The following is a 26,746-nucleotide window of genomic DNA, read 5'->3' as shown; positions in this document are numbered from 1 at the left end:
TTATGTTTTGTACAGGGGGAACCATTTGTAGATTTGGAAAGAAATATGAGTGAAAAATAAGCCAAATATGTGATACGCTAATAGTCTTTATAAAGCACCTGTGATCTAAATGCACATTCTGGAGCTTTTGATCAGCTGAGTTAGATATTTATCGCTGATACCAATTGGGATGAAACACAGTTTTATGGGAAAAGTCCATATTATTTAATTAATCTTTGACATTTTCTTCTGTTTTTCCTCCTTTTATCTTTGTCTTCAGTGAAGTTTACATGGCTTTCATTGAGTATGAGAAAAATTCAGCAATAACCTAGTGTGGAAAATAGAATGCAAAATAGAGGAAGAAATTCCTTCTCCATATCAGTCTTTGAGGCCTACTGCTTTCTTGCTTTTATGGCTGTTCTGCTGAAAGAGTTTTCATCATGCCTCATGACTGGGCTCATTCCTGCGAGGGAGTTCCATTCTCTTGGACCTCAGTAGGAGTTAGGCAGATCCATACAAAGGGGCTCTGCATAGGTGCAGGGACTAAACTGCATGAAGGAGTCAATAGTTATTGAAGGCATGATCTACTGTTTGAATTAATAATGGTCTGAGTCCTAAATGTTGCTGGTACTAAAGATGTGGTGTTTGTTTACCAGTCCTTTTCATTGTCTGTTGAGCATAAATTGGTATTCAGACTCTCTGCTTTGTCGTGTTTGTGAGATGCACCATTATTTTCCATCCAGAGAGTAGATTAAGTATACGGTCACACTACACTATCCCTGTTAATACAATGGTGAACCTCATCTAGGAGAATTGTGGCCTCGGTCAAAGAGCAACATCTTTCCAAGGAATTCTCTCATAACCATGCAAGTATTTTAATAAGAGGGCTGTGGGGCCCCCGAAAGAAGTACTTCATTCCAAGAAATGTTCTGCTTCCAGAATGTGGTCATGATGAGATGCTGACACCATATTAGTCTCAGAGGAGGAGCTGTGTTAGTCTGTAATTTTAAAAACAACAAGTAGTCCTGTGGCACCATGAGCTATGTCTATACTGCACTCTAAACTCGAAATAAGATACGCAATTTGTGCTATGCATATTGTGTAATTATTTCAAGTCTATTTCAAAATAGACTGTTTCGAAATTTGGTGCTGTTTTGAGCCATCCCTTACTTCTTGTACAACGAGGTTTACAGGGATGGTGAAATAGCGCATCTGCTATATTTCGAAATAGCAGACACATTCAAAAGATGCAGGGTGTGTAGATAACTTTTATGTGTAGATATACCCTTAGAGACTAACAAAAATATGTATATAGTATAATGAGCTTTGGTGGGCAAAACCCACTTCTTCAGATGAGGTGATCCTGACCACACATTAATGTTATAGCAAAAATTACCTGTATTGTAAAATCTCAGGCTTATTTTGACCAGAACAATGAGCACATTTTCCAATAATTAGTGTCTTATTATGGTAACATGAAGCCCCTGATCCTACAAACACATACATGAGCAACTTTAATAATAGGCTCAATTTTAGCTGAAACTCTCATTAAGCTTACGGGCAGAACTGAGCCCTTAGCGATTATAAACTGCATTTTACTTTGGTATATATTTAGAGAAGTTTCATTTATGCGAATGGTGTTTTTCTGAATTTCATTTGTTGTTTTGCTTCATTCAGTAAATGGAATAAAATCATGCATCTTTTTTAGAATAAGCTAATTTGGTCAGATTTCCCTTGACAAACTCTATATATGTGCAACAGTACCCAAACTTCTGTTTGCTGCACATGGTGCACACCATTGATAGGGGTGCCAATTGGGTGGGTGTGTGTATGTGGAGGAGGGGGGTACAACTGCCCAGTGAGAGAGGGGAAAATGGGCAGTTTGCCCTGTGCTTTCATTTGAGAGGGTGGTATGACCCAACATGCAGGATTGCAGTGCCACTCAGATTGTGGCTCGTGGCCCCTCTATCACGATGAAGGGTCACAGGCCCCAATTTCAGCAAGTGCAACCTGGCACCAGGCCAAACCTGGGTGGTCCTGTGACCTAGGAGGTCAGATTGCAACAAAATGGAATGGGGGACCTGGGGCCTAGGCACCATTTCAGGGTGAGTATGATTGTTCCCCTTAGGTGACAAATTTCTGGTGGTTCCCCTGTGTACGTTAAATACAATTTCTCTTCCTTTTTCTCACACTTTCCCAAACAGTTACATTAAAAATACACTATTTGCATATGCACTTTTTTGGATTTATTAACAGTTCACTCTCTTTATTTACAGATAATAAGACAACAATTTCCACAATTAACGACGAGAAGGCTCGGAACCAGAGGCCAGTCAAAGTGAGCAATGTATTGTACTATTTCCTATTCTCACACAGAGCTAAATTCTGACATGGTTTCTAGCATTTTAGGATCAGTCTTTGCTTGACTATTTTACCATGGAGTTCCCTTTGACTTCAATTTCTGTTGCCTTGAAAACTATTATTAAGTAACATTTTTTTGTTGTTAGTAACTATGGTCATTTATAAACATCCTAAAAGGGCATCTTTTACTTATTTCAGTGTAGTCTGCTAATTTCTGAAATTTTGCAGAGTTATAACATAGTTCATATACATTTTATGTAGCACCTTTCTTTCCAAAAGATTCAAGAACACTTCCTATCCTATTAGAGATCTTCACATCCACCACTGAAATGCCTCTATTTCTGGGGTGCAGTGTGGCAGCTATTCAATGGCATACAGTTTAGGACATAAATGGCAGAACACTATATCAAAAGTGGGTTCTAGAGGAAATTTAAGTAGAAAGAATCCAATTGCCCAAACTGGAAATTGGCCAGGAACCTGGAGTTAATACCCTTTGCTCTTGTGAGAAGATAAGATTTTTAATAGCCATGAGTGGTCAGGACTTTTGTTTTCTGTCTCACCCAGAAGATGAAATTTCCAAAGTAAAGTGGATCCATCACAGGAATTGGTTCTGTACTGATTCAAAAAGAATAGTGAATGCAACATCACACCCTGCTACACCTTGGTTTTCCTTGGAGGTCCACATATTGGCCAGATCTGACTCTTAATATGTAAAATATAAAACAAAAGCCCTAAGTGGCTGCAAAAGTTTGTTTGTAAAACTTCTCATTCCCACATACAACTTACAAGAATGATGTTATTAATACATAAGAAAAAAAACATAAAATGAAAATTAAACCTATATCTTAAGGACAGAAAATAAGAATAACTCGTGCATTGAAGGATATTCAGTCAAATACCATTTTAAATCTGATTCCACTTCCTTCTCCTTTCTGATAAATAATTCCATGGTGATGTGTTTCTAGGAGATTCTCTTCACTGAGATCAAAATTAGCTGTCCAACGGTCCACCACTGTCTCCTTAAGACAATTTCTGTGAGCATTTCCTGTGTTTTGTGACCAAACTCTCTCTTTCTAGAGTGATAGTCTTCAGGCAGTTTCAAATGTGAGGTCTCATCCCAAAGAACAGTGTGTTTCTGCCTAGGTACTCTAGTGGTTAATAACCTAAAATATTACTCAGATGAAATTGATGGGCTAGCCCAGGTGCAAATTAGCAAAAAATTCTAAGCCCGGGGGACTCAAGATAGCTAGATTTAGAAATGGACATGATTTCTGCACTGGTTCAGAAGGTCTGTATGGCTATGTGTAGACTACAGGTTTTTTTTTTTTTAAAGTGGCCTTTTCCGAAAAAAACTTCACCTGCGTCTAGACTGCCGTCGCATTCTTTCGAAATTAAATTGAAAGAATTCGATGGTTTTTTTTGACAGTGGTAAACCTGCTTTTACAAGGAAGAATGCCTTTTTTTGAAAGAGCTTTTGAAAAGAGGCATTCTTGAATGCAAACAGGGCTTTTTTCAAAAGAAAGCATCCAAATTGCCTTGGTGCTCTCTTTCGAAAAAGTAGATCACTTTTTCAAAAAACTTGGGGCTGTTTAGATAATCTCTTTCGAAAGTGGCTTGTAGTCTAGACGTGCCCTATGTAGGAAGATGTGACAGTTTGGTTTTCAGTAGCATACCATACAGCTGAACTTTACCTCACACATGAAGTTATGCTAGTGTCAACCGCAAAGTCATTTAGCTTTTCAGATGAAAGAAAAGAGTGAGTATGACCATGTTTGTCAGTAGGATTAATTGCCTTTAGATTAAAAGATGGTACTTCTGTCACTTGAGTGCTGGAACTAGCAATTCACATGTGCTATAATGGGGTCACCCAAACTTGACCAATTTGAGGAAGCCATGTTGGAAGTTTATAAGGAGCCCCGATTCCACACTTAATTTGCATAAACAGGAATAGATGGCAATTACACTCGTGTTTAAGGCAGAGACATGGGCATATTTGAATATTTAAAGTTGATTATAGCCACAGTCCTGGAGTAGAACTTGGTGGGCAGTATTTCGCTCATGTATTTGGCCATTCTAGTCAATAATTCTGCCTTTCGGAGGGGACACCTTCAGGAATTGCATCAGACTGTACAGGCCAATTTATTAAATAGCTATGGGGTGCATTTGCAGGTAGATATGGTTATTTTAATATTCACCAGACTCATTCTTATGAAACATCAATAGGCTATCTAGTGGCCATGTGTTGCCTCACTGGATTGTCCAGTAAGATTCCCATCCTGTTCAGACTTATTGCTTACGTTTGACCATAACCATCTTTTTTAAATAAGCAAAGGCAAGCAAAATAAACAACAAAATAATAAGAGTAATCTACAGGGTTTTAGGCAGTCAGCATAGAAATGAATGCATGGCCATATAGGCAGTTCATGATTACTACTGTGCTAGATGTCTCCCCTCTCCTCCTCTATTTTCACAGCAACAGGAGAGGTAGAATTCAATTTGTTTAGGTCTCTTTTAGCTGCTAGCAGTGTAAAGATCACGGCACCCAGATGAGTAGTTCTGATGTTAGCCAATTAAAGGTAAAGATATTCATGCACACAGTACAGACTGTTAAGTAAATCCATTCTTTGCCAAATGTAGTACTGCTCTGAGTTCTATTTTTATTTTCAAGAATATCCAATCGCTTTCAAATGAAATATTACACAGAGAAATTACTAACGAACTATAAGCTAACATCTGTCTCCCTTTCAACAACTGGGCTGACAAATTGCTGCCAATGTCATTTTACTTCACTACCCACCTATTGCCAAAGGGAACTCCAGCTGTACCAGTGGTTAAAGTTTATCCAGCTTCACACTGTTCTGCTTTCGTTTTTTTTTCTTTTTTGTTTTTTTTTGTAGTAAAAGGTAACATTAGGAAGTTCAGAGCTACAATGTCACTATGCTTCTGGACATCAGCTGAGCAGCTTTCTTCTTTGCAACAGGGTTTGTTGCCTGTAAGAACACAGCTGTGTTCTGTCTCACTGAGCTTAAAACCGTTTCACAACAGGTGAGCCATGAGAAGGCAACTATACATAAAAGATGATTTCTTCCTGAATGGTACTTAGCTTGAAACTCTTCAATTATATGAACAAGGGGTTACTTTGCCCAATGGAAAAAACATGGTGTGCAGGGAATTTTATTTCTTTCATTGAAGGAGTGCTGCAGGTACTCAGATTATGAAAGGAAAAGTCATTCCACACTGCTGTAAAAATGTTTGTGTGTGGTCGGCATTTTATTTTCTGAAAGCTCAAACTTTCATATGCTCATCCTTGGCTTAACTCTTTTTCCACAGTAATGGACAGGAAAAGTTACAAAGAATGTTTGCAGTGCACAGTTAGGAGTTTTTGTCCTTGCAAGCAGTAATCCAAATATGTTAACTTTGACTATTTTAATTTCTTTGATTTTGAGGCTTTTGGAAAAACCCTCATGTCTAGTGTATTGCTAAAGTGAAATATGCTAGGAATGAAATAATACAAAATAAAACGATCACATTCTCCATGATTTTGATCAGGTTTTGATTTTGAAATGGGTATAGCTGAGATCAAATTGAGCTGAAAGTTGCTGAATTTATTAGAGGGAAAGACCTCCCATGTGATGCCACCTACATTTTCCCAGTGACTTAGCAATTAAACTGACTGTGCTAGGTTTGTGATCGCCTTACTTATGGTGAATACTATGTATTCCATGAGAAACCCTAATGGAGTCAATGACTGTGAGGTTACTTTTGGAGTAAAATGCTACCCAACGTAAGTAAAGAATCAGAATCTAGTCCTAAGGAACAACTTAGTAATACAACACATGGTGGGAGAGTCTGTGCTGTGCCCCTAAGGCACCTCAGAAAACTTGCAATGCAGGGAAGGTGCACTTAAAAGTGGCTTTAATCCATTTTTGTGCCCTCCTGGTCCTGAGGTCTAGGGGGCCTGGCAGCTTCCCAGGGCTGCTCAGAATCTCTTCAGTGTTATCCCTAGGGTTGCCAGCCCTCCTGGATTGGCCGGGAGTCCATTGGGATCAGCCTTGATCTTATGGAGGCGATTGAAACCAATCCAGGAAATTTTGGGCCACTAAAAGTCCAGCAGTGCAGCAGGGCTAAGGCAGGGTCCCAACTTGCCCTGACTCTGTGCAGCTCCTGCAAGCAAAGCACATGTCTGAGGCACAGGGGCAACCAGGGGGTCTCTGCCTGCTGCCCCCACCCCAAGCACTGCCACCAAAGCTCCCATTGGCCAGCTAGTGGAAGCTGCAGGGGTGGTGCCTTTAGGCAGGGACAGCATCCAGAGCTGCCTGGCTGTGCCTCTGCATAGCAACCATGCTGGTTGCTTTTGGAAGCCACCTCAGGTACGTGCTGCCTGAAGCACCCCTACCCCCACCCCAACTTCCTGCCCCAGCCCTCCTGTACCCCAACTTTCTCCCAGAGCTCACACCCATTCCTGCACTCCAACCTCCTACTCCAGGTCAGCCCAGAACCCCTCTCATACTCCAAACCTATCAGCCCCACCCCAAAGCCTGCATCACCTTCCACACCCCAAACCTCTGCCCCAGCCCAATGAAAGTGAATGAGGGTGGGAGAGAGTGATGGGGGGGGTGGGGAATGGCATGAGCAGGGGTGGGATTTCCGAGAAGGTGCAGGGCAGGGGCATGGCCTCAGGGAAGAGGGGGCAGGGCAAGGGTGTTTGGGTTTATACAATTAGACAATTGGAAACTCTATGCCTGCTGCAGCCTTGCCCCCAATACATCCCTCCCGCCCCCAGTCCCACCTCTGGCATGCCCCCCATGTTGGGGCTTGCAAGGAGGATTTCAGAAGGCAGCTTTATAGTTGTCTACTCCAGTGCTTATTCTGGGGAAAATTCTGCCTCAGCAGGAACCAGGGCATTTAGAGCCCCTTTAGTTTCCTGCAGCTCTTTTATGCAGCACAGAGGGGCTGGAGCTGGTGATATTACTCATGATATAACACCTGGAACATGTCAATGTGTACAGCAGATGATAGCTGAGTGGGGGCACAAGATTGTCATTTTAAACCTGGAACAGGGGGAAGGGTTAGAGCTGGTCAGGAATTTTTGATGAAGTTTCATCATAAAATGCTGATTTGTCAAGCCCATGCTGTTATGTGGAAATGTCTTGGGTTCAATGGCCTTTGCATCAATCCCAAGCAAAGTTCTGGTGGATTCCTGCCTGGTTTCCTGGTGGGCTACTAGCAAGCTTCTTCCCCTCCCCCCAGGGTCTGGCTCTGGAGCAGCCCCACTGTGTGGATTGCTCTGGGACTAGGCATCCAGATCCACAGGCCAGCTGGCTCCTAGGACTTGCTGTGGGTTGAGCAACCCCAAAACTGCAGGTCCTGGGGGCCCTCACAGTGGCTGAAAGAAGTTATGATTCTTCTCAGTTTACCTGCTCCTTTAGAAGCCACACATGGTGTTTCCAAAACCATATTTTTTTCAGAATTTTCAGTTCACACAGGAAACTTTGAATAATCTGGTTTTAGTCTAAATCAGAATGAAACCAGATTTCTAACTGTCAAATTTCCCTTGAACCAGAAATCCTGAATTTTAGCCCCAGTCTTCCCCAGCACTCATGGAGTGTAGGTATTTTTGGGAAGGCAGTAACCCTTGCCTACGTTACCCACTGCCCATGCTGGTAAGCAAGGTCTATCAGGCTATGTCTACACTCCAATGCTATTTCAGGATACCAGAGTATCCCAAAATAGCTTTCCTACGTCTTCACAGCAAGCCCGTTATTTCAAAATATAACAGGCTTGCCATTCCAATGTCCCTGTAAACCTCATTCCACAAGGAGTAAGGGAAGTTTCGAAATAAGCTATTTTGAAATAACATTGAAATACGCTACGCAATTTGCATCTAATTTCGAGCTATAGTGCAGTGTAGATGCACCCTCAGTGGCTATATAGGTCCATCAATGGCTGTTAGCCAGGCTGAGCATTAATGGTGTCCCTAGCCTCTGTTTGACAGAAGCTAGGAATGGGCAGCACTTGCTGATGACCTACTCTGTTCATTCCCTGTGGGGCACCTGGCATTGGCCACTGTTAGAAGACAGGATACTGGGCTAGACGGACCTTTGGTTTGATCCAGTGCGGCTGTTGGAATAGTCTGTTGTCCTGTGTGGAATCTGCGGTTTGTTCTAAGGCCTTAAAGAGAACTAGGGAATGGAGAGTGGGGTTTTTTAAAGTGCTGAAAAGTGATGAGGACCCATAAATGCCATTGAAAGATGATTGGACGTGTGCTGAGGTGTCATTCTGGGACTTTTAAAAATCCCACTCAGATAGTCTAATGTTGTTTTCAAATGAGTCTCTTTTGATTGATTAATAGAGCATCACCCTTATCTTCTGTGATTCTATGATCACTGTTCGTCTCCAAAGGAAGCTACACCTTAGAAGGTGTCAGTCAGTGATACATAGGGATGTAAGCAACTAGTCGACTAGCTGACTCTCCGATAAGCAAATGCTTATTGGATTGTCGACTAGTGACTCGACTAGTCACTCCCCCGCCTTGCTGCCTCTATCAGAGAGAGGCAGTGGGGGTGGCGGGGGAGGGAGCAGAATCCGGTGCTGGGGGGAGCCATCTTAAAAGCCGGTTCCCTCCAGCACTGTCTCCATGGGGAGAAGGGGCAGGGGCACAGTGGGGAACTGGCAGCACTTCTGCCTTTGAAATGTAGAAAGATCAGGGCTCTTGCTACATTTCAAAAGCAGAAGCGCTGCGGGGAGCAATCTGGGGACACTCAGTCTCCTGCTGGCCCCATGCTCCTAGTGGCGCTTTGCTTTTGAAATGTACAAGAGTCTTTCCAGGTCTGTTGTACATTTCAAAAGCAGGGAGCGCGTTGTAACATCTTAGTGACACAAGGCCTTTGAGAGGACATAGCAGCTGCCAGACAGCTCCCTCCAGGAAAAACAAAGAAGTGAACGAATGTTTCAAGAGACAGGTATTTCTGTGACACCATTTTCATAATCATCACAATGAGGCAGTGATAGCTGATCGGCTGTGGTCAAGGTTAGGCGAGTTGATGGAAAGAATCATCAGGAGGTGCTTTGATTCAGGAGGCTGGACTGGATAATGAGTGGTCTCATTATCATTTATATTAAATGCTAAGCTGTAGCACAAATTTACAGTGATAGGGGTGATACAGTTTGGCAGTAACATAAGAACAATATTAAACCTATTCTGTTTTCCTTACGTATTATAGCCCAGCTGGTGTTATCCTGTCATGTAATATTCTTCACTGGTCTGAGCCTAAGGAGAACAGCAATCCAAGTTGCAAAATAATTTTATCCAGAAATTGACATTGTTGGGACTTGCCAATTTGTGCACTTCTTTTCCCTTTCAGTTTCTCTTTGACATTTTGTTTTGTCTGCAGTTTTCTAGTCAGCTTTGTTTGCTCCCCAGGATCCAACCAGCACTTGTCAGGAAACTGGAAATATGGCAGAGGGGCTAGTCTTGTTGGCCTGGCCCTGTGTTTCTCCTCATCGCTAAGCAAAGTGATCAGTTGCAGAGCTTTAGTGCAAATGCTTAGACAACAAGTAGCTTCAAAATACAGCTGAGAATTTTAAGAGAGCACAAACAAGAAGCTGCGATCTACTTCCATGCCCTGACACAAAACCAGTTTTATTTTACCCAATTAGAGCTATTTCCCCCCAGCATGATTGATATTTGGAAACTTGATACATTACAATGTCATTCTGCTGTTAAATCAGCACTTGTGGTCCAAATGTATACTGGCACGCATCTGTTTTGTAAACGAAATCACCAGCAATTGCTTATTTTCTCTCCTCCCAACCTTTATTTGTATGCTGTATGAATAGGCTGATTATAAAATGTGTATCTTCATGTGTCAGGTACCATTACTATGGCATTGCAGTGAAAGAGAGCTCTCAGTATTATGACGTGATGTATTCTAAGAAAGGAGCAGCCTGGGTCAATGAAACAGGAAAAAAAGAAGTAACCAAACAGACAGTGGCGTATTCACCACGATCCAAACTTGGAACATTACTGCCAGAGTTTCCAAATGTCAAAGATCTAAATCTGCCAGCCAGTCTGCCAGAGGAGAAGGTAACACTTTCGAAATATTCCTTTGGCTTGCCTTGCTTTTTTCCTGTTGATGAAAGGTTGATCTAAAATACAAGGATCTTAAATAACAGTGAGTTTAATAATGCTTTGGCTTTATTTATGAGGGACTTAATTGCTCCATGTGCTAAGGGCACATATTTTTCTCTCATTTAAATGTCTGAAAAACTCTCCTGTACATTTTTCTTTCAGCATTTCTGAATTCAGTGTAGGCACAGTGCATATAGTAGGAAAGGGTTAACAAAGAATATCTGTTCATGTCATCAACTGTGATATTCCAGACCTCTGTTTCTATAATCGAATATACAACCTACAAAGTCTGAACTCCCTCATTTGTATGCTGAAATATATTATAGCACTTTCCTGAGGAAAGAGTGAATTTACTACATTTATCCTTCCTGTAGGCTGGAAAACAAACAAAAATCCTGTATGTTAATACGGCAAAATATCTAGACTCTTGATTGGCTTTCTACTTTGCAGACACTATTCATGTGTGTAGTATTTATGTAAACTGAACAAAAGAAATAGGGTTCTATATATCCTAATTAAGGGCTGTTCTTCCTGTTGATCTCATCAAGGCTTTTTTGCTCATTTTATGCTTGTGGAATCTCCATCAAGGAATCCTCTGTTTGTCTCAGAAGGAAAATTTAGCTTTAAGACTTGCATCGTTTCTAATAATAATCTAACTGAACTAATCATTTCAGATGATTTTAGTATTTTTTCAATTATATATGGAGAGAAACTGGCGTGTTCCTTTTGTACTGTGTATTTTTAAAGCAGTTTTTAAAAATTTGATATTTTTTTAAGTAAAATGATCTTTTGTGCATTTTCTTCTTTTTCTTTCTCAGGTTTCTACCTTTATTATGATGTACAGAACTCACTGTCAGAGGATACTAGACACTGTAATAAGAGCCAACTTTGATGAGGTATGACTCCTGGAGCATATTTTGAGTGTGATATTTCAAGTTATAGATTATCTGGTACCTTTTTGTGAATAAGAGAAGAGAATATTTACACTACTGTTTATAGGGTGCTTTATACGTAACTGTTAATAATAACTCTTTAGATCAACACACAAGTTAGAGAGAAAAAATTCTATTGAGTTATCTGTCTGCCTCTCCTTCGATTCAGGATTGGCCCTTACAATATATTCTTTAACTGCTGGCTAGTCCAATTTTGTATGATTCAAGAAACGAGTCTTTCATCACTTCCCTAGGGAGATCTTTATCCAGTGATGCTCAGGGTTTAGTAGTTCAAGAGCCAAATTATCAATCAACATGATAAAGATCCATAGTAATGTGAATTCATTGTTTAATTTACTTTAGTGCTATATAGTCATATTTAAACCGTATGATGGGAGATGTTTAGTATATATTATTATCACAGCAAAATGACTGAACAAGTATTATTATTTTGTTAACTACAACCAGTAATAATAACATAGTAAAAGCATCCTGATTGGTTAAACACTTTGAATTTAATTATTAACCAAACTATGTGTTTTACTGTGCACTGTGAAGAGCTGCAGGAGACCACATTTAAGAGCCAGTTGTGGCTCACGAGCCTCAGTCTGAGTATCACTACAGATATCACTCTGAGGGAATTTTTTTCAATGTTCAGTATAAATTTACCATTGCCTGCTGCTGCTAGTCACACTTCCCACTGATTGCTGGATTTGACTTGCTCCAGTATGTAAACTACCCTCCACAAATTTGTAATTTACTTTTTTTTTTTTTTTGTCTGAGAACTGTCTGGTCATGTACTTATTTGGCTTTTGTTATAATTCAAGAACCAAAACTCCCCAAATTGCTGATGCATAAAGTAATTTTCAATTGCATATGGCAAAAGTATTTAGTTAAGGGAAATAAGTCTGAACACACAGAGACTGGGATTTGCAAAGCAACCTATGGGAGTCACGTCACCCAGCTCCTGTTGAAAGTTAATGGAAGCTGTGCCGTTATTGGTATCAGCCCCTTTGAAGATCCCAGCGAAAGTGGCAGCAGAATTCTCTATTCCTGTCTCTCATGCTGTCTATTATTCCCCACACTTTTCCAGTTTCAAGCTGAGGGTCTTCAATGATTACATCCAGACTATATATTTTCATTTACCTGCGTGAAAAAGGAACTGTCTGTCTCCAGTTAAAAATTTTCCATTGGTACCTTCCTTGTTAGTAAACACACATCTTCAAATGGGGATCCAAGCCATTTCTTAATGAGAGTAAAACTGATCTACAGCTTATATACAACAAATATCCCCTGTTCTAGTCCCATTGACCTCAGTGACACCAGATAAGCATACATATTGGAGTGTTTGCAGGATCAGCTCCACAGAGCATCTCCAATGACCGAGTGGTTGACTAGTGTACCTATAGAGAGAGAAATAGAGAGAAAACTATAAAATATTACAGGCCTGAATCTTTATTGCTTTGCACCTTGCATAGTCATTTACACCAGTGCAAGGTGGGTCCAAAATGCTAACAAATAGGAATACGAGTGTTTTGACTGCTCTACAGCTCATCAAATATGTTTCCATGGAAAATGGCTTTTTTTAATCCGAATGAAAATTTTCAAGAACATTTCTGTTTTGACTGAAATTCTCACCTTCCTTTCTTTTAAACTGAAAAATGATTCCCCCCTCCCCACCTGTTTCTCTCCTTTCTGCCCTTTCCTTCTTTTCTAGGGGAAACATTTTCCATTTTCATTTAAAAAAAAATCTTTCAAAAAATCAAACTTATTTCGTCTCTTCCCAATTTTTTCAAGGGAAATACTTCCCATATTTTGACCAGCTCTGGCCACCTCCTGGCATTCACTTTGCATGTGTATAAATGACTACACAACATGCAAGCTACAGAAAATCAGGCTGGATATGTGAAAATCAAGGAGCTGCACTCACTGTGCCTGCTGGTGGAGAATAAAAATTGCATGGCATGAACAGAACCCTTGTAGTGTGCTAAGGCAAAAGCTTTTTTTAACCTATTCTCCTCACTGGTAATGTTTCCTTATCCTCCTGTGCATATTATAACGTACCATATTTATCTAAGTTACAGCATAAGCCTGTCCAGTTTGCCATGTATAATTTGTATGGGTGTGTGATTCTAGGTTCAAAGTTTTCTTCTGCACTTTTGGCAAGGGATGCCTCCTCACATGCTTCCTGTATTGGGTTCCTCCACTGTAGTCAATATAGTTGGGGTTTGTGATTCAATATTGTACAAAGCTATTTCTGGAGTTTTGATGCCAACTGTACTGCAAGCATTACCCGACAGGTGAGTGTGTTCTGTCGTACTGACCGTTTTTGTTTGAATTGTTTGTGTTAATTGTGGGGGCTTGTTTTCACTATTGGGGCAGTTCTTAACGAGCATAATTTCCCTACAAGTCTGAAAGCTGTTCCAATGAGTTTAAAGATAGATGGGATCCTAAAGAAATGTCTCATAGCAAATAGACGGTCGTTTTGCAGCTAGCATGTGCATGAGTGCCCACCAGAAATCTATAGGCAGTGGAATGCCTTCATTATGCCTCCTTTGAACATGTTCAGAGAGGCTGCTCTGTCACTTTTCCAGGACTGAGAGCCTATTATTCCAAGTTACGGCTCCAAGCGGAGTTAATAATGTTTACCTGCATGTTCCCAAATGCATACAAAACAGCAGAAATCCGAGCTCTGTCAGTCTCTGTCAGTCTCTGATGTAAATTGTTCTTCCACTTACGAGGAATAGAATGTGTACGGGGGCTGGGTGTAAGGTTGACCTCTGAGAGAACATGGATGCATTTAAATGCTATCATGTTCAGGACAGAACTGTGTTCATTTGGGAATTACTTTTTTCACATGATCCAGAACCAGATGCACACAGCTTCTCTCTACTGAACAGGAAAGATACCTGGCTTTTCGAAACTAGTTTAAGAGCCAAATTCTCCTTTCTGATCTACACCTCAGATTTTGTCTGTTCTTTCCCCCCATAGAACTTATTTGTGTCCATGGGGTTTTGCTTACATAAAGAAAGCAGGGTTAGGGTCAACAATTCATTGCAGAAGGTTTTATTCAGCCAGAGTATGTATGTAGCTTCTCTTTGAGAAATATCTGCAAACACACTTAGATTTTTATAAATTTGTTCAATATTCAAAATTATGTGATAAAATTCAGCACAAGATTTGCTAACAATTTGTTGAGACCATTGCTTTGGCTGTTCGCTGTTTGCACCAAAGGTTTGGTCACCTACATTTTGTTGTCGCTCTAATTACAGCAAACATTCTCCAGCTTTTGTTCTACTTACACTAGAGTGCAGCATTCAGATTCTGTGGCTTGTTAACTGGATGCAAAGTATCTGTCTGCAGCCAGGAATAGGGTACATGTGTGTGGATTTCTTTGGTAAATCTTGCATGTTTTTGCAGACTCCCCCCATCCTCCCCCCAAATCGATCTCATCAGAAGGATTAAATTGCATAGCAGCCCCTTTTTCAAGCTGCTTAATTCTTTCATAACCAATAAGGAGAGACTTGAGTGTGAATATGGACTTTTGTAATGCATATAAAGGGCCAGATTGTGGCAGTTAAGCCACGGCCCACACTGGAGGGAGTGCGGAAGGGTATCACAGCAATGGAGAGAAGCAGTGGAAGCCTTTGGAGGAAATCTTGCTGACTCAGACGGAATTCCCTGGGAAACCAACGTTGCAGTGCCAACAAAGCCAACCTTTAAGTGGGGTCATCAAGTACTCCAATCCATGCCCAGCCCTCTCTGATAACCAGTGTGGAGGAAGACAGACCCGTGGCCATGTCCTCTGCAACTCATCCCCTCCTGCTGCCATCTGAGTTGCTAGTATCCACAGGAAACTGGCTGTGCACCCACCCAATGAGCTGAGCCCAGTCCTTGCACAGGGGTTCTATAAGGGATGGGAAAGCTTCTCTGTATACCCACCCATGCAGGGCGAGGCAGAGTGGTGCTCAAAACTCTCATCTTGGGTCTACTCTTCCTTCACGTGAAAATCTTGACCATGATTTTTTTTATGACTGTGGAATAAGATTGAGGCTCCTTTTATTTATTGATATAATTTCCAAACTGAAACCCCCAAACAGAGTAGTAAGTTGAGGTGAAATCGAGATGCCACCTTTTAAAATGGATTTGAGTGAGGAAGAGAAATCTGAAACAAATCCTGGGCTCAGCGTATTGTGGATATCTTTTTCCCTTTTGCTCCAGATATTTTCAGATGTTTTCTATACTATCCAAGTCCTTGATCCTGCAGGTGACTTTTTGGCACAGTGGGGCTGCCCACAGGTGTAGGAGATGGCCAGATAGCATTCAGCTTTGACTCAGTTTGAGAATACAGTTTCCAAAATGTAGTCATCAAAGCAGGGATGGGCAAGAGATGACTCACGGGCCAGATCCAGCCCCCCAAGCCTTTCAATCTGGCCCATGGCCACCCCATGAGCAGTCATAGAGCAGCCCCAAGCACCTTCAGTCACAGAGCAGCCCCATGCCGCTCAAAGTAGCCAGCTGCTCCATGTGCCTCTCTGTGCTGCGAACCATGGGGGAGGCTTCACATGCCGCCCTCACCCCAAGTACAATCTTTCGGCTCTTATCGGCCAGCAGTGAATGGAAGCTGAGACATCATGCTGGAAGTGGGGGCAGTGCATGAAGCCTCACCTCAGAGAGCCACATGGAGCAGCCAGCTGCTTTGAGCCTGGGGCTACAGCAGGGTCCCACTGAGCTACTGCCCAGAAGCTGCCTAGGTAAGCACCTCCTGGACAGACCTGCACCTGGCACTCTCCCCCTCCTACACTGCAATTCCCTGCCCCAGGTCACTACTTCCTCCTACCCCAGGTCACCACCCAAATCTTCTACATCATCCCCGGCTCTGGTCACAACTCCTTCCCAGATTCTGCACTCCTTCCTACACCCCTCCCACAAGCCAGAATCCTCTTCTTCACCCAAATCCCCTGCACCGGTCACAATTTCAACCTTCACTCAAACTGCCTTTCGGACCCTGTACTCTCTCTTCTGCATCCTAGTCCCTTACCCTGAGCTCCCTTCTGCACCCAACCTCTGTCCCATTCCCTGCACCCTCGCCATCGAAAAGTGCAGCCCTTGACTACTTACGAAAGTCTTGGAGTAGCGCCTCATCAAAAATTATTACCCACCCCCTGCATTGACGAAATGGGGCTATTTCTTCTCCATTCCAAAATTTGGAAAGACTGTTATTTTTATGCAGCTTCTTATGTTTAGTTTTGTTTAAACTGTTCACTAAAAAGCTCTGTTATTAGGCTGCCATTGGGCCCCATAGGCTGTAGTAGGGCAAATTCTGCTCGGAATTATACTAGTGTAAATGCAGAGTAGCACCAATGACTATAACAGAATTTCTCTACATAGACACCGATGTAATGGAGAATCAAATCTGGCTCAAGAATCACTCTGTCCTCCTAAAGCTGTGTCAAAATTTCTCTTTTCCATCTGAAAATTGTGTCCTCGGTACCTTTTTATTGTCTGTAACTAAAAACGATATGCTGGGTGGAGGAACCCTGACTTTATATGCTTCCCGGCACTGCAGAATAAACTGCAGAGTATATGTGTTTTGAAGTAGTGATTTTTCTTTTCAGCTTGACACAGGTGATCCGAAAGTTTGCAAAACAGCTGGATGAGTGGTTAAAAGTAGCTCTCCATGACCTGCCAGAGAATCTCCGAAATATCAAGTTTGAATGTATGTACTGAACAATCTTTTTTTTTCATCTGAGAAGAATGTGTTATTTATCCATTAAAAGTTAATTGGAAGCTAGGAAAATGTTCTTTCTATTGGTCATGAAAAAAGATCAGCATTAGAAGTCTTTCATTCGCCAATAATCTCCACTCACTCATGAGAACCAATTTCCTTTAAAAGTAATAAGCCACAGCTCTAAGACCAGTTGTCTTTCCCTTTTATGGACTTGATAAGAAATTAATTTGTTGACAGTAAGCAAGCATTACGCATGATATTAGGCAAAGCAAATTATTAAACAAACCTACAGACTTGCACAATTTGAATACAGCTTGAGGCCCTCACTCCAAAGAAGTGCCAGAGTTAAATATGAAGGGGATCAAATTACCCTGTCACCACAGGAAAGGGCACTACGCCTTTTCAGACATGCTTTGTAGATGCCTGCCGTGCACATCACCTATTGATAAAGCCTGCTTTATTTCACAGCTCTCAATTCTTTGCTTTTCATGAGCAGTAAATTCCACATCAGAAGTTTAAAAAAAACTAATTTAGGAGAAGGATTAACTACTGATCAGCACGGAAAATTGGGAGTATGTTTTGCAGAGTGCTCAGGACATAAACTAGAATAATCCACTTGATATTTTTGGCCATTTACTTAGCTATTCAAAAATGATGGCAAATGTGTCTTGAGAATGTTTTTGTCAGTTCTTTGTCAATTCAAAACTATTGAGAATCCACAACATTGAAACCTGTTCCACATACATAAATATTGGGACAAAGAATATTCTAATAAATCTGAAAATATATGTTTAACTACTTTCATGGACAACGTAGGAACAATATATAATACAATACCAACAAATCTGACTTCATATATCTCTATAGATTATTTGTTTTGATCTGCAGACCTTTAGTGATTGTCACATGAGAATAAATTTGAGAACACATTAGCATTTACTTGTACTTGATGCCTGGCTATCCTGCAAATGGTTACTTATTATTGGGCATGATATTTACTCTTGTTTGAGCAAGTCTGGAAGTACTGGTGACAGAAAACTATATAGCTGGCAGTGTTTGCAAGATTGGGATCATAGATCCTGTATACATAGTGAATATTTACAGCCCAAGTCACAAGTTTGGATGCCTTAGTGAGATGCCCAAATCCCTTTTTTGGAACACTCAACCATCATTTACAGATATAAATAGTCTTTATACATACTGTAACTACAAGTTGGGCCTCCCTGATCTGGCATCCTCAGTACCTGACCAGTCCCAGATGGGGGATTTTGCCAGACCAGGGGAGGTCATTTCTGCACCCCTGTCATTGGTCCCCCTGGCCCACCCACTGGCCTCCTGGCCAGCTCCCCATCTCCTGCTGGCTCCACTGCCCTGCAAACCCCACTGGGCAGCCATCGCTGCCATGGCTGCGGGACCTGCCGTGTACCCACACGCACTGCGCTGGGGCTCCGGGTCTTGCAGGACAGCTGCACGTAGCAGCTCCCTGCCCCACCAAACTACCACATCTCCCAACCCCACTGGGCAGCCCTGCTGCCATGCCCTGGGTGGCCCCACCATCAGCTCGCTGAGGCCAGTCCACTGCCCTGCCGGCCCCACAGGCATCCATGCTGCTGACCCTCACCCAGGACTCTCTGGTCCTACAACCTCCGTGCCAAACCATGGATGTTGCCAGACCAGAGAATCCCAGTTAAGAGAGTTTCAACCTGTATTGATTTCAGCATCAAAGTGTAAGAATTGGTTGTCCTATACAAAAGTCTGTCTTTGAAAACTGGGCCATTAATATGAAGAATAAATAAATCACAAATATGTGCCTTAACATAAATGAAATTCAAGGTATTTAATTGATACTAGTTTTAACAAGATATTTTAAAAATCTAATCTGTTTATTTGGCATATTACCTATATGTGTAAATTCTCCTTTCTTACAGTGTCCAGAAGGTTTTCACAAATTCTCCGGCGGCAGACCTCATTAAATCATCTCTGCCAGGTAGGTATTTCATTGGTTATCCATTCTGATAAGTTTAATCTATGCTGCTTTTGCTGACTTTTGTAGCAGTTTGCTAAATCTTCAGGTTGGGTATTGCTCAAGGAGATGTTCTCTTGGAGGTCACAATGGAACGAGTCGTTGGTAGTTTAGTCTCCAATATTGACAATGCTCTTCTGTACAGAAGCTACAAAACCATCCAAAAATCAGTTAAATGATTTATTAGGGAGTGGGCCTGGTCCTATATTCCATGTGTACCCAAAACTCCCAGTACCTTCTATAAAACAAATTCAGGATCTGGTCCTAAAAGAGGTTTCAGATCCAGTTCAAAGCACTGAAGCCAATGGGAAACTTTCCATTGATTTTCAAAATGGATTCTGGACAGGTCTTTTGATGAGGGAAATAGACAGAAAACACTATTTGTGACACTAAACCTCAAGCGAAAGCAAAATCAAAACAGCAGATATTCACTTATTGTGGTTACATACTTCAATTTAAAACCAAGTGCCATCAAATCCTGACCAATTTACTATTTTTTTAATCCAGTCTTTCTTCTGGCAAAACTAGGGAGTTAATATCTGGTTAATATCAGACTTACCACCTTGCAAAAGATGCTATGATAGACATACATGATGGATTGTATTTCTTCCATTAAATTAACTTGAAAACGAGTACAGGTTGGACCTCCCTCATCCAGCACACTCAGAACCTGACTGGTCCCGAATGAGGGAATTTACCAGATCAGGTGAAGTCCTCTGCAACTGGCCACCCAGTACTCTGCCCCTCCCTCTTACTAGCTCCACTCTCGCCCTGCTGCTACAGGGCTCGGGCTTGGCTTTGGCCTGCTTCTACCAGTTGGCTGGGGCTCTCTGGGGATGCAGCCACCATGCCCCGCTTTTGTCCCGCGCAACCCCCAGATTAACCCCTACAGCAGAAATAGCCCCAGGGTTTGAAGTTTGTGGAAAGGAAGTCTCAGTGAGTATGCTTTGTGGAGTTCCTCCACCTTTAATCCATTTGTGGAGGTGGGTTTGCCCCTCTGCAGCAGCATGAGCTATGGGGTCTACCCACAAACCTGGTAGATCCTCAAGAATCTGCATAGACCTGGGGGATCAAAAGATTAGAGCCATTCACACAGAGGCTGAAAGCTTCAACATTTGCTTTGTCCCCTCAGCACCTTCCTAAACCTCTTCAGGCTGCAGTGTCCCCCAAGGGAGACTTTTTGGAAAAGATAATTCAGTCCTAATCCAGACTGTCTTCTCTGATTAATTTACATAGAACTGATAGTGTGACCCCAATCTAGCACTAGCCACGGTTCCCTCAACCCACCTCTTCCCTTTGTGCAGGGAGGTCTTGGCATGGTCCACAGTGTGGGCAGGTGGTGGTCTGCTGGCAGTTGACTCCCCCCCCCTTTTCATGTAGCAGAGGGAAGAGACACACACAGAGAGTTTCCTTCATATATAGACTGAAGGGGAGGTTCAGGACCAAAGTGCTTTTGTTCTTGGACTAAAGAGGACCAAGCACTGTCGCACAAACCCGGTAGAATTAATGGTGTAGGGAGAAAGCCATTTGTTAAGAAACACCTGGCTAGATTTGCACTTTGTGGAAATGAATACAGGCTGAGGCGAGCTGGCAAAAATGGCTTCAGAGTTTTCTACAGCTGCCATGGCCGGTAATTTCCAGAAAAGATCAAGAGGCATACAGAGCTTGAAAATCAACTTAGTGAGGCTTGCTAAGGAAGCGTAAAAGGGGATAAAGTCTACTTTTTAACCTAATAAACCATGGACTAATGAGTAGATTGGATTGGATTATAGGCATCAAGAACGGTGATTCACAGTGCAGACATCACATTTCAAATGCTGGAGGACTGGAGGAACGTGGATCTGAACAGCATTACCAAACAAACGCTCTACACCATGGAGGATTCACGTGAGGAGCACAGAAAGCTCATCATACAACGTAAGAATAAAACCCTGAGATATAATATGGGGAACCATGTACCATATTTCCTGTTGAATATAAAACACAACAAAAACAACAATGTTCAATGTTATAATAATTGATTTATAGTAAATCAATTTAGTAATTATGATGCCGTAACAATGTGGTAGCGCATCCTTACTGGCTACTGCTTGCATGAAGCTCAGATAAATACTGAAACATTTATCAGAAAGAAGTGAGGCAAAACCAAGAAATGACACTTTGAAACATGGATACAGACAATGTTCTATTAAAAAAAATATGTCTCGTTTTCCTAACGACTGATGCAGACCTAAGGCCCAATCCAGAGCTTATTAAAGACAATGGAAGTATGTCCATTGGCTTTAATGGCCTATGAATCAAGCCCTTAATCATTTTATCTGATAGAGTGCTGGTCATTTCCCCAGTTATGCTATTAGGGAAATCTGCTTTTTTAATGGCTTTGACAATAGGCCTATTGTGTGTTTGAGTCACTTCCAGGGACTTATTATTTTTTTAAAAAAACTCTAGCTTTACAAAGCACTTTTATCAGCAAGTTAGTCTCTGATTGGCTGAAGTTTTATTTATGAACTTTTAGAAGTAAATGTGTATCCCACACCCAGAAATCTGATTGGCTGACATAGACACTGCTTGGTTTATTGAAGGGCATAGGTCAAAGAATGGCTTGCAGGAATCCTGGAAATGTTGTGTTTTCTTAAAATGACAAATTGGGTTTAGAATAAAAATTCATCTGTTCCATGTGTAAAGTAATGACACAAGTTTCCCACAGAATGTGTGTGCATCCCTGGGTGTGTTACACTGGGATGCTAAAGATGAGTACTCTTGTCTTTAGTACCTTCAAACCTCTGCCCCCACCTGGAGTCCTCCTCCTTGCTTTCCTGAATATGACAAAAATGCTCCCATCTACCTCCCATTCTTCACTGACCTCCAGATGTCTCATCCCCATGTAGGAAGGTGATCTCACAAACCCTGACCACCTTCAGCTCGCTCCATAAAATAGCAAAGAACTGTTCTGGGATTCTTGCCAGTTTCTCCCAGCCCCTAGCTTACCTCCTGTCCACTGTGGATTCCTGGCTTGAGGGGAATAAGCCAGAGTTGGCAGCAGAGAGAGGTTGAGAGTAATGAGAATTCAGGACAGGAAGGGGGTGAAAGATAAACAGTTCAGGATATGCTGAAGCCTAGAATACAGACTCATTCTGTCTTCTAGCAGCCAGAAAATCTCTCTTCCCCTTTCACATCCTCAGAATATACCCAAAACCACTGGATATTATCTAGCTCCCAATGGTTTAATACTTAATATCAGTAATATTTGTAAAGCAGATTCAGGAGAGTATCCCATTTAGGAAGGATCCTTAATGAAGTACTAAACTTTAAGTTCACATTTAAATCCAATTAAAGTTAAGCAAGTGCTTAAGTACTTTCTTGAAGAGTGGATGGAATTCAGAACATAAGTGGAAGGGGGCCAGTCTTATCAACAAAATTGGAGAGGAGAAAGGAGAGAAAGAGGAAAACCACAGGGTTACTGCTTCTGGTCTCAATGGTGGAAGTTACATAGAGACAAGGGGTATATATGTAAGAGCTTTTTTCCAGCTTTGGATATAGTTTCTACCTAGATGAAAATCATTTAAAGATCTGTAACCAAGGATCACTCTTCAAGTAGCTAGTTCCAAAAGGTGGGGTGGTGTTTTCATCTTCATTGAAGTAAATTCAGTATTATTGTTGCAGGTCAGTATTTTCCCTTCTAACTGGAAGGTTTACAGAGGGCTGGAAAATCAGCTTAATTTCTTTGTCTAGGATCCTAATATGAGCAGGTCTGAATGGGAAAGTAAGGGGATCCTTGCTCCCCATTGTTCCTGTGAGTGGCTGAATAATAGCTGTGACAATCTACCCCTTTGTAATTAAATCTAAATTCCGTAATTCCTTAACTCCATTGTATCACCTCCTCTCTGTCCTTCCACGCACTCTGACCACTGTTGATAGAATTTTCCTCTGAATCCCCAAGACCTCCAGGATAACTCTCCCCTATTCGGCTATTATGTGTATTGCACTAGTTGTTAGCAGTCACAGTCTGAATCCGAGATCATTGTGCTAAGCACTGTGCACAAAGCAATTGAAAAGGTGTTCCCAGCCCCCAAAAGTACATCAGTGCTCAGTCTCATTTCAAATCGTAGTTGAAAACATAGCTAATGGGAAGAGACAAAGCCAAACTGATATGCACCTCTAGTTCAGCACACACACGTACACGAGCACACGTGTGCGCAGATTCACACACACATTTTTTGCTGGTGCCTCCTCAGAACTGAGCCCTCACGACATGCTTATGGCATTGGGATTTTTTAGTACACATGTCCCATGTAGGCTTCCAGTGCCTTCTTACACCCTGCTGCTGCTGGGAAATCCCGACACTCGGACAGCCTCCTGGAAATAACTGGAAAACCCCCATCTCTTCCGGATTGAAAGTTATTCATAGAAAGTGATCTCCATTGGTTAGTGGAAAGTCTTTTTCCTTGTTTTTAACATAGAGCTACTTCTATCAGAATTTTCCCCTGTGCCCCTTCCTTCCAGACCCTGCAGAGGTGTCTGCAACAGCTGCTTTGGGCCAGATACTAACTTTGGAATCAGCCCTGAGTCAGGGATAGTGCGTAGCAGCATTTTCTCAGCTGTTACCAACCAGACGACAAACTGGGACTCGAAGGATCATAGCAGAGCAGCCCTTACCCATATGCAGTACGCACAGCTGGGGACAGCACCTGAAAATTTGGGGCACCAGTAGGTCTTAATGTCCACCCACCTGCCTCTTCTCATCCCTGTGCTGTGGCTCTGCTTCCTCCAGAGAGGGTCTAGTTAACTTAGAAGTGAAAAATCCTGCCAGACCTATAGGCAGAACATTGAACCTGTGAAAGAGACATTCAGGTAGCCAGGAAGTCATTTAACAAGCATTTGCCAACCCCAGGTACAGACTATCAGCTTCTGAATTTTCTTCCACTATTTGATCTGAGGAAGTCGGTCTGGCCCACGAAAGCTCATCACCTAATAAACCATCTTGTTAGTCTTTAAAGTGCTACACAGTCCTGTTTTTTGATTCAGCTACACCAGACTAACACGGCTACATTTCTATCACTGAATTTACGGTGTTAGTCTACAGGACCTTGGTTTGCAATTTGTATGAAAAATATTTCAATAGTGTGTTGCTGAAAATTATAAAATCTTCTCTCTAAAAAATCATTGTCCCTCCTCCCCCAGGCTGCCATTGGGCATAGGAACATGAATTTAATAGTACTGTGTAGGACCCCATACATTATAAGGGCAGCCCAGGCTCACCAAAGCAGCTTACTCCTTGCTGTATGTCCAGCCAATTAAGGAAGCAGAGTGAGGGCTTTTCCTATGCTCTGCTTCCTCTACCTTCTCCCCAGGGGCTTGCTTACAGTGGGAAGTGTTAGACCAGTGGTCCCCAACCATTTGGGGTTGCTGGGCGCCAGGGGGCGTGGCCGTTCGCCCGCCGGGCGCCCGGGGGGGCGGGGCCCCCCCATAGCCGCATTCCAGGGCCGGCGCTCTCCCCTCAAGCGCCGCGCGCCCGGGGCCGGCGCTCTCTCCCCCAAGCACCGCGTGCCCGGGGACGGCGCTAGCGCTTTCTCCCCCCCCTCATGTGCCACGGGGGGTGAATCCGCGGTGCCCCCGGGGCCGGCGCTCACAGTGCGCCACGCGCCCGGGACCGGCTCCGGCACCGCGCATGCGCCACGTGCCCGGGGCCAGGCCAGCCCTGAGCACTTGGCGGGCGCCGAGAAATGCCCCCGCGGGCGCCATGGCACCCGCGGGCACCATGTTGGGGACCACGGTGTTAGACCATGGGCTCCCAAACTGGGGAGTGTGCCCCCCTGGGGGGGCATGAAGAAATTCAAGGAGGGGGCGCCAGGCAACCCAACCCCCTCCTCCGTCAATCCCCACCCAAGAAAGAGCCCAGTCCATCTGCTGCTTGGCCACTGGGGCAGACTTCAAAACGGCTGCCTTAAAAGGGCAATGCCTGTTCTGCTCTCAAAAGGGCAATGCTCCTCTCTGCTCTGTTTTTTTTTTCTCAACAAGTTTTGCTGCTATTTGGGGGTGGGGGAGAAGGGGCGTGAGGGCTTCTCTAAAATAAAAAAGGGGGCATGATGCCAAAAAGTTTGGGACCCACTGTGTTAGACTGATAAGAGTTCGCCCCACTGCATCTAAAATTCTATACAAGCAGGTATGAGTGGGAAATAAGAGAAGCCTTGCTCCCCATTGTTCCGCTGGGTGGCTGAATAAAAGCTGTGACAATCTACCCCTTTCTAATTAAATCTAAATAAAATCAATACTTAGCCATTTGTAAGGCAAGGAAACCCTTAAATGCACCCGCACTGGATCTGTTGCTTCAGCTCACACCACAACTTCCCAATCTGCAGAGCCTAATCCAAGACAGTGTTACAAAGAATGGCCATGCTGCTCAAGTGGAGAATATCCTTGTATTGAATTGCTCTCCATTCCTCCTGTACTTTTCCCTAGTTTGCAACTCTGCACTTTGCCTCTTGTCTCTACCCTAGCATCCACTCCAGTGGGGGAGGGAGGCAAAATTCCTCCCTCCGGCTATTTATAATTAAGTACAAATGGAAGTGCACAGCATATTTAAATCACCTGTGACGCAGTAGGTATAAAGCATCTCTTGAGTTAGGGGATAATTTTGTATAGCTAAATTGCAGAGCAATTCCTTGAGATGCTCAGAAACTTGATTCCTTGCCTTCCAATAGCTTCTTCTTGTAAATAAATGGGAGATGGTCCTGTTCTATTGATGCGTTTGAATGGGCCGTCTCAGTTTGTTCTCTCTATTTTTGAAAAACTATATATTTGAAAGAAGATCCCCTGTCTGTAGAAACTTCTTCAGATGTAGTCAGCAAGGCATTTGCGTGTTGGTTGTTACCAACTTTATAAAAGTACCTTTTAGTAGAAAATACATTTTGTGCTTGTTTGATGTTATAAATAAATGGTGGTTGCAGTTGAAGCAAGTATGTTTTCATAACTAAAGCAGCGTGCCCTGGAGATTTGCTGGTATCAACAATACTCATCCACTGGGTGTTTAAAAGATTCTCTGTGTGTTTCTAAATCAATTTCATGCATGGCCTTTTTTCCTCATGAGGGTCAAAGCCTAGCTTACCGCTCAGCACTGTGAACACCATAAACGTATTTTACTTCCGGGCAGAGACAGCTGAAGTTTAAAGCAAACAGTGACTTTCAAATGATGGACCAAGATCCTGCTCCCACTGAAATCTTTGAAAAAAACTCACTGATTTCAACAGGAGCAGGATAGAGACTAAGCACAGTTATAGGTTCAACTGCCTCTTTTATGTCTTAGAGAGAGAGAGAGAGAGAGTGATATTAAGTGCCCTGTTGTAGTTAGCTTAACAAATTGGCAATGTAGTATTGTTTGTTTTTATGGCTGTTTTCTTCTTGTTTTCTTCTCTCCCCCCCTCCCCCCATTTGTTTTAAAATGGAATTAAAGTCTTGATTTGGAGTCTTTTTCTTTGTTAGTGTATCAGGAGTTCGATCATCTTTTGGAGGAGCAATCACCCATTGAATCATACATTGAGTGGCTGGATTCCATGGTGGACAGATGTGTTGTGAAGGTTGGTAAATAGGAC

General features: G+C 42.5%; 1 protein-coding gene across 2 annotated transcripts in view; it reads left to right on the top strand.

Moving 5' to 3' along the window:
• Positions 1-26,746, top strand: part of RFX4 (regulatory factor X4) — a 152,162-nt gene that overhangs the window by 71,627 nt on the left and 53,789 nt on the right. For both annotated transcript variants that reach the window (XM_006137986.4, XM_006137987.4), the window contains exons 5-12: positions 2,256-2,317; positions 10,213-10,426; positions 11,290-11,367; positions 13,540-13,703; positions 17,022-17,122; positions 19,063-19,121; positions 20,930-21,074; positions 26,637-26,731. In XM_006137986.4, the coding sequence (XP_006138048.1) occupies positions 2,256-2,317; positions 10,213-10,426; positions 11,290-11,367; positions 13,540-13,703; positions 17,022-17,122; positions 19,063-19,121; positions 20,930-21,074; positions 26,637-26,731 (918 nt within the window). The remainder of the gene's footprint in view (positions 1-2,255; positions 2,318-10,212; positions 10,427-11,289; positions 11,368-13,539; positions 13,704-17,021; positions 17,123-19,062; positions 19,122-20,929; positions 21,075-26,636; positions 26,732-26,746) is intronic.

The sequence above is a fragment of the Pelodiscus sinensis genome, chromosome 1 (genome assembly GCF_052426305.1).
Source record: "Pelodiscus sinensis isolate ZL-2025 chromosome 1, ASM5242630v1, whole genome shotgun sequence".
NCBI lineage: Eukaryota > Metazoa > Chordata > Testudines > Trionychidae > Pelodiscus > Pelodiscus sinensis.
The sequence above is the reverse complement of the archived record's forward strand: the minus strand, read 5'-3'. Positions and strand labels throughout refer to the sequence as shown.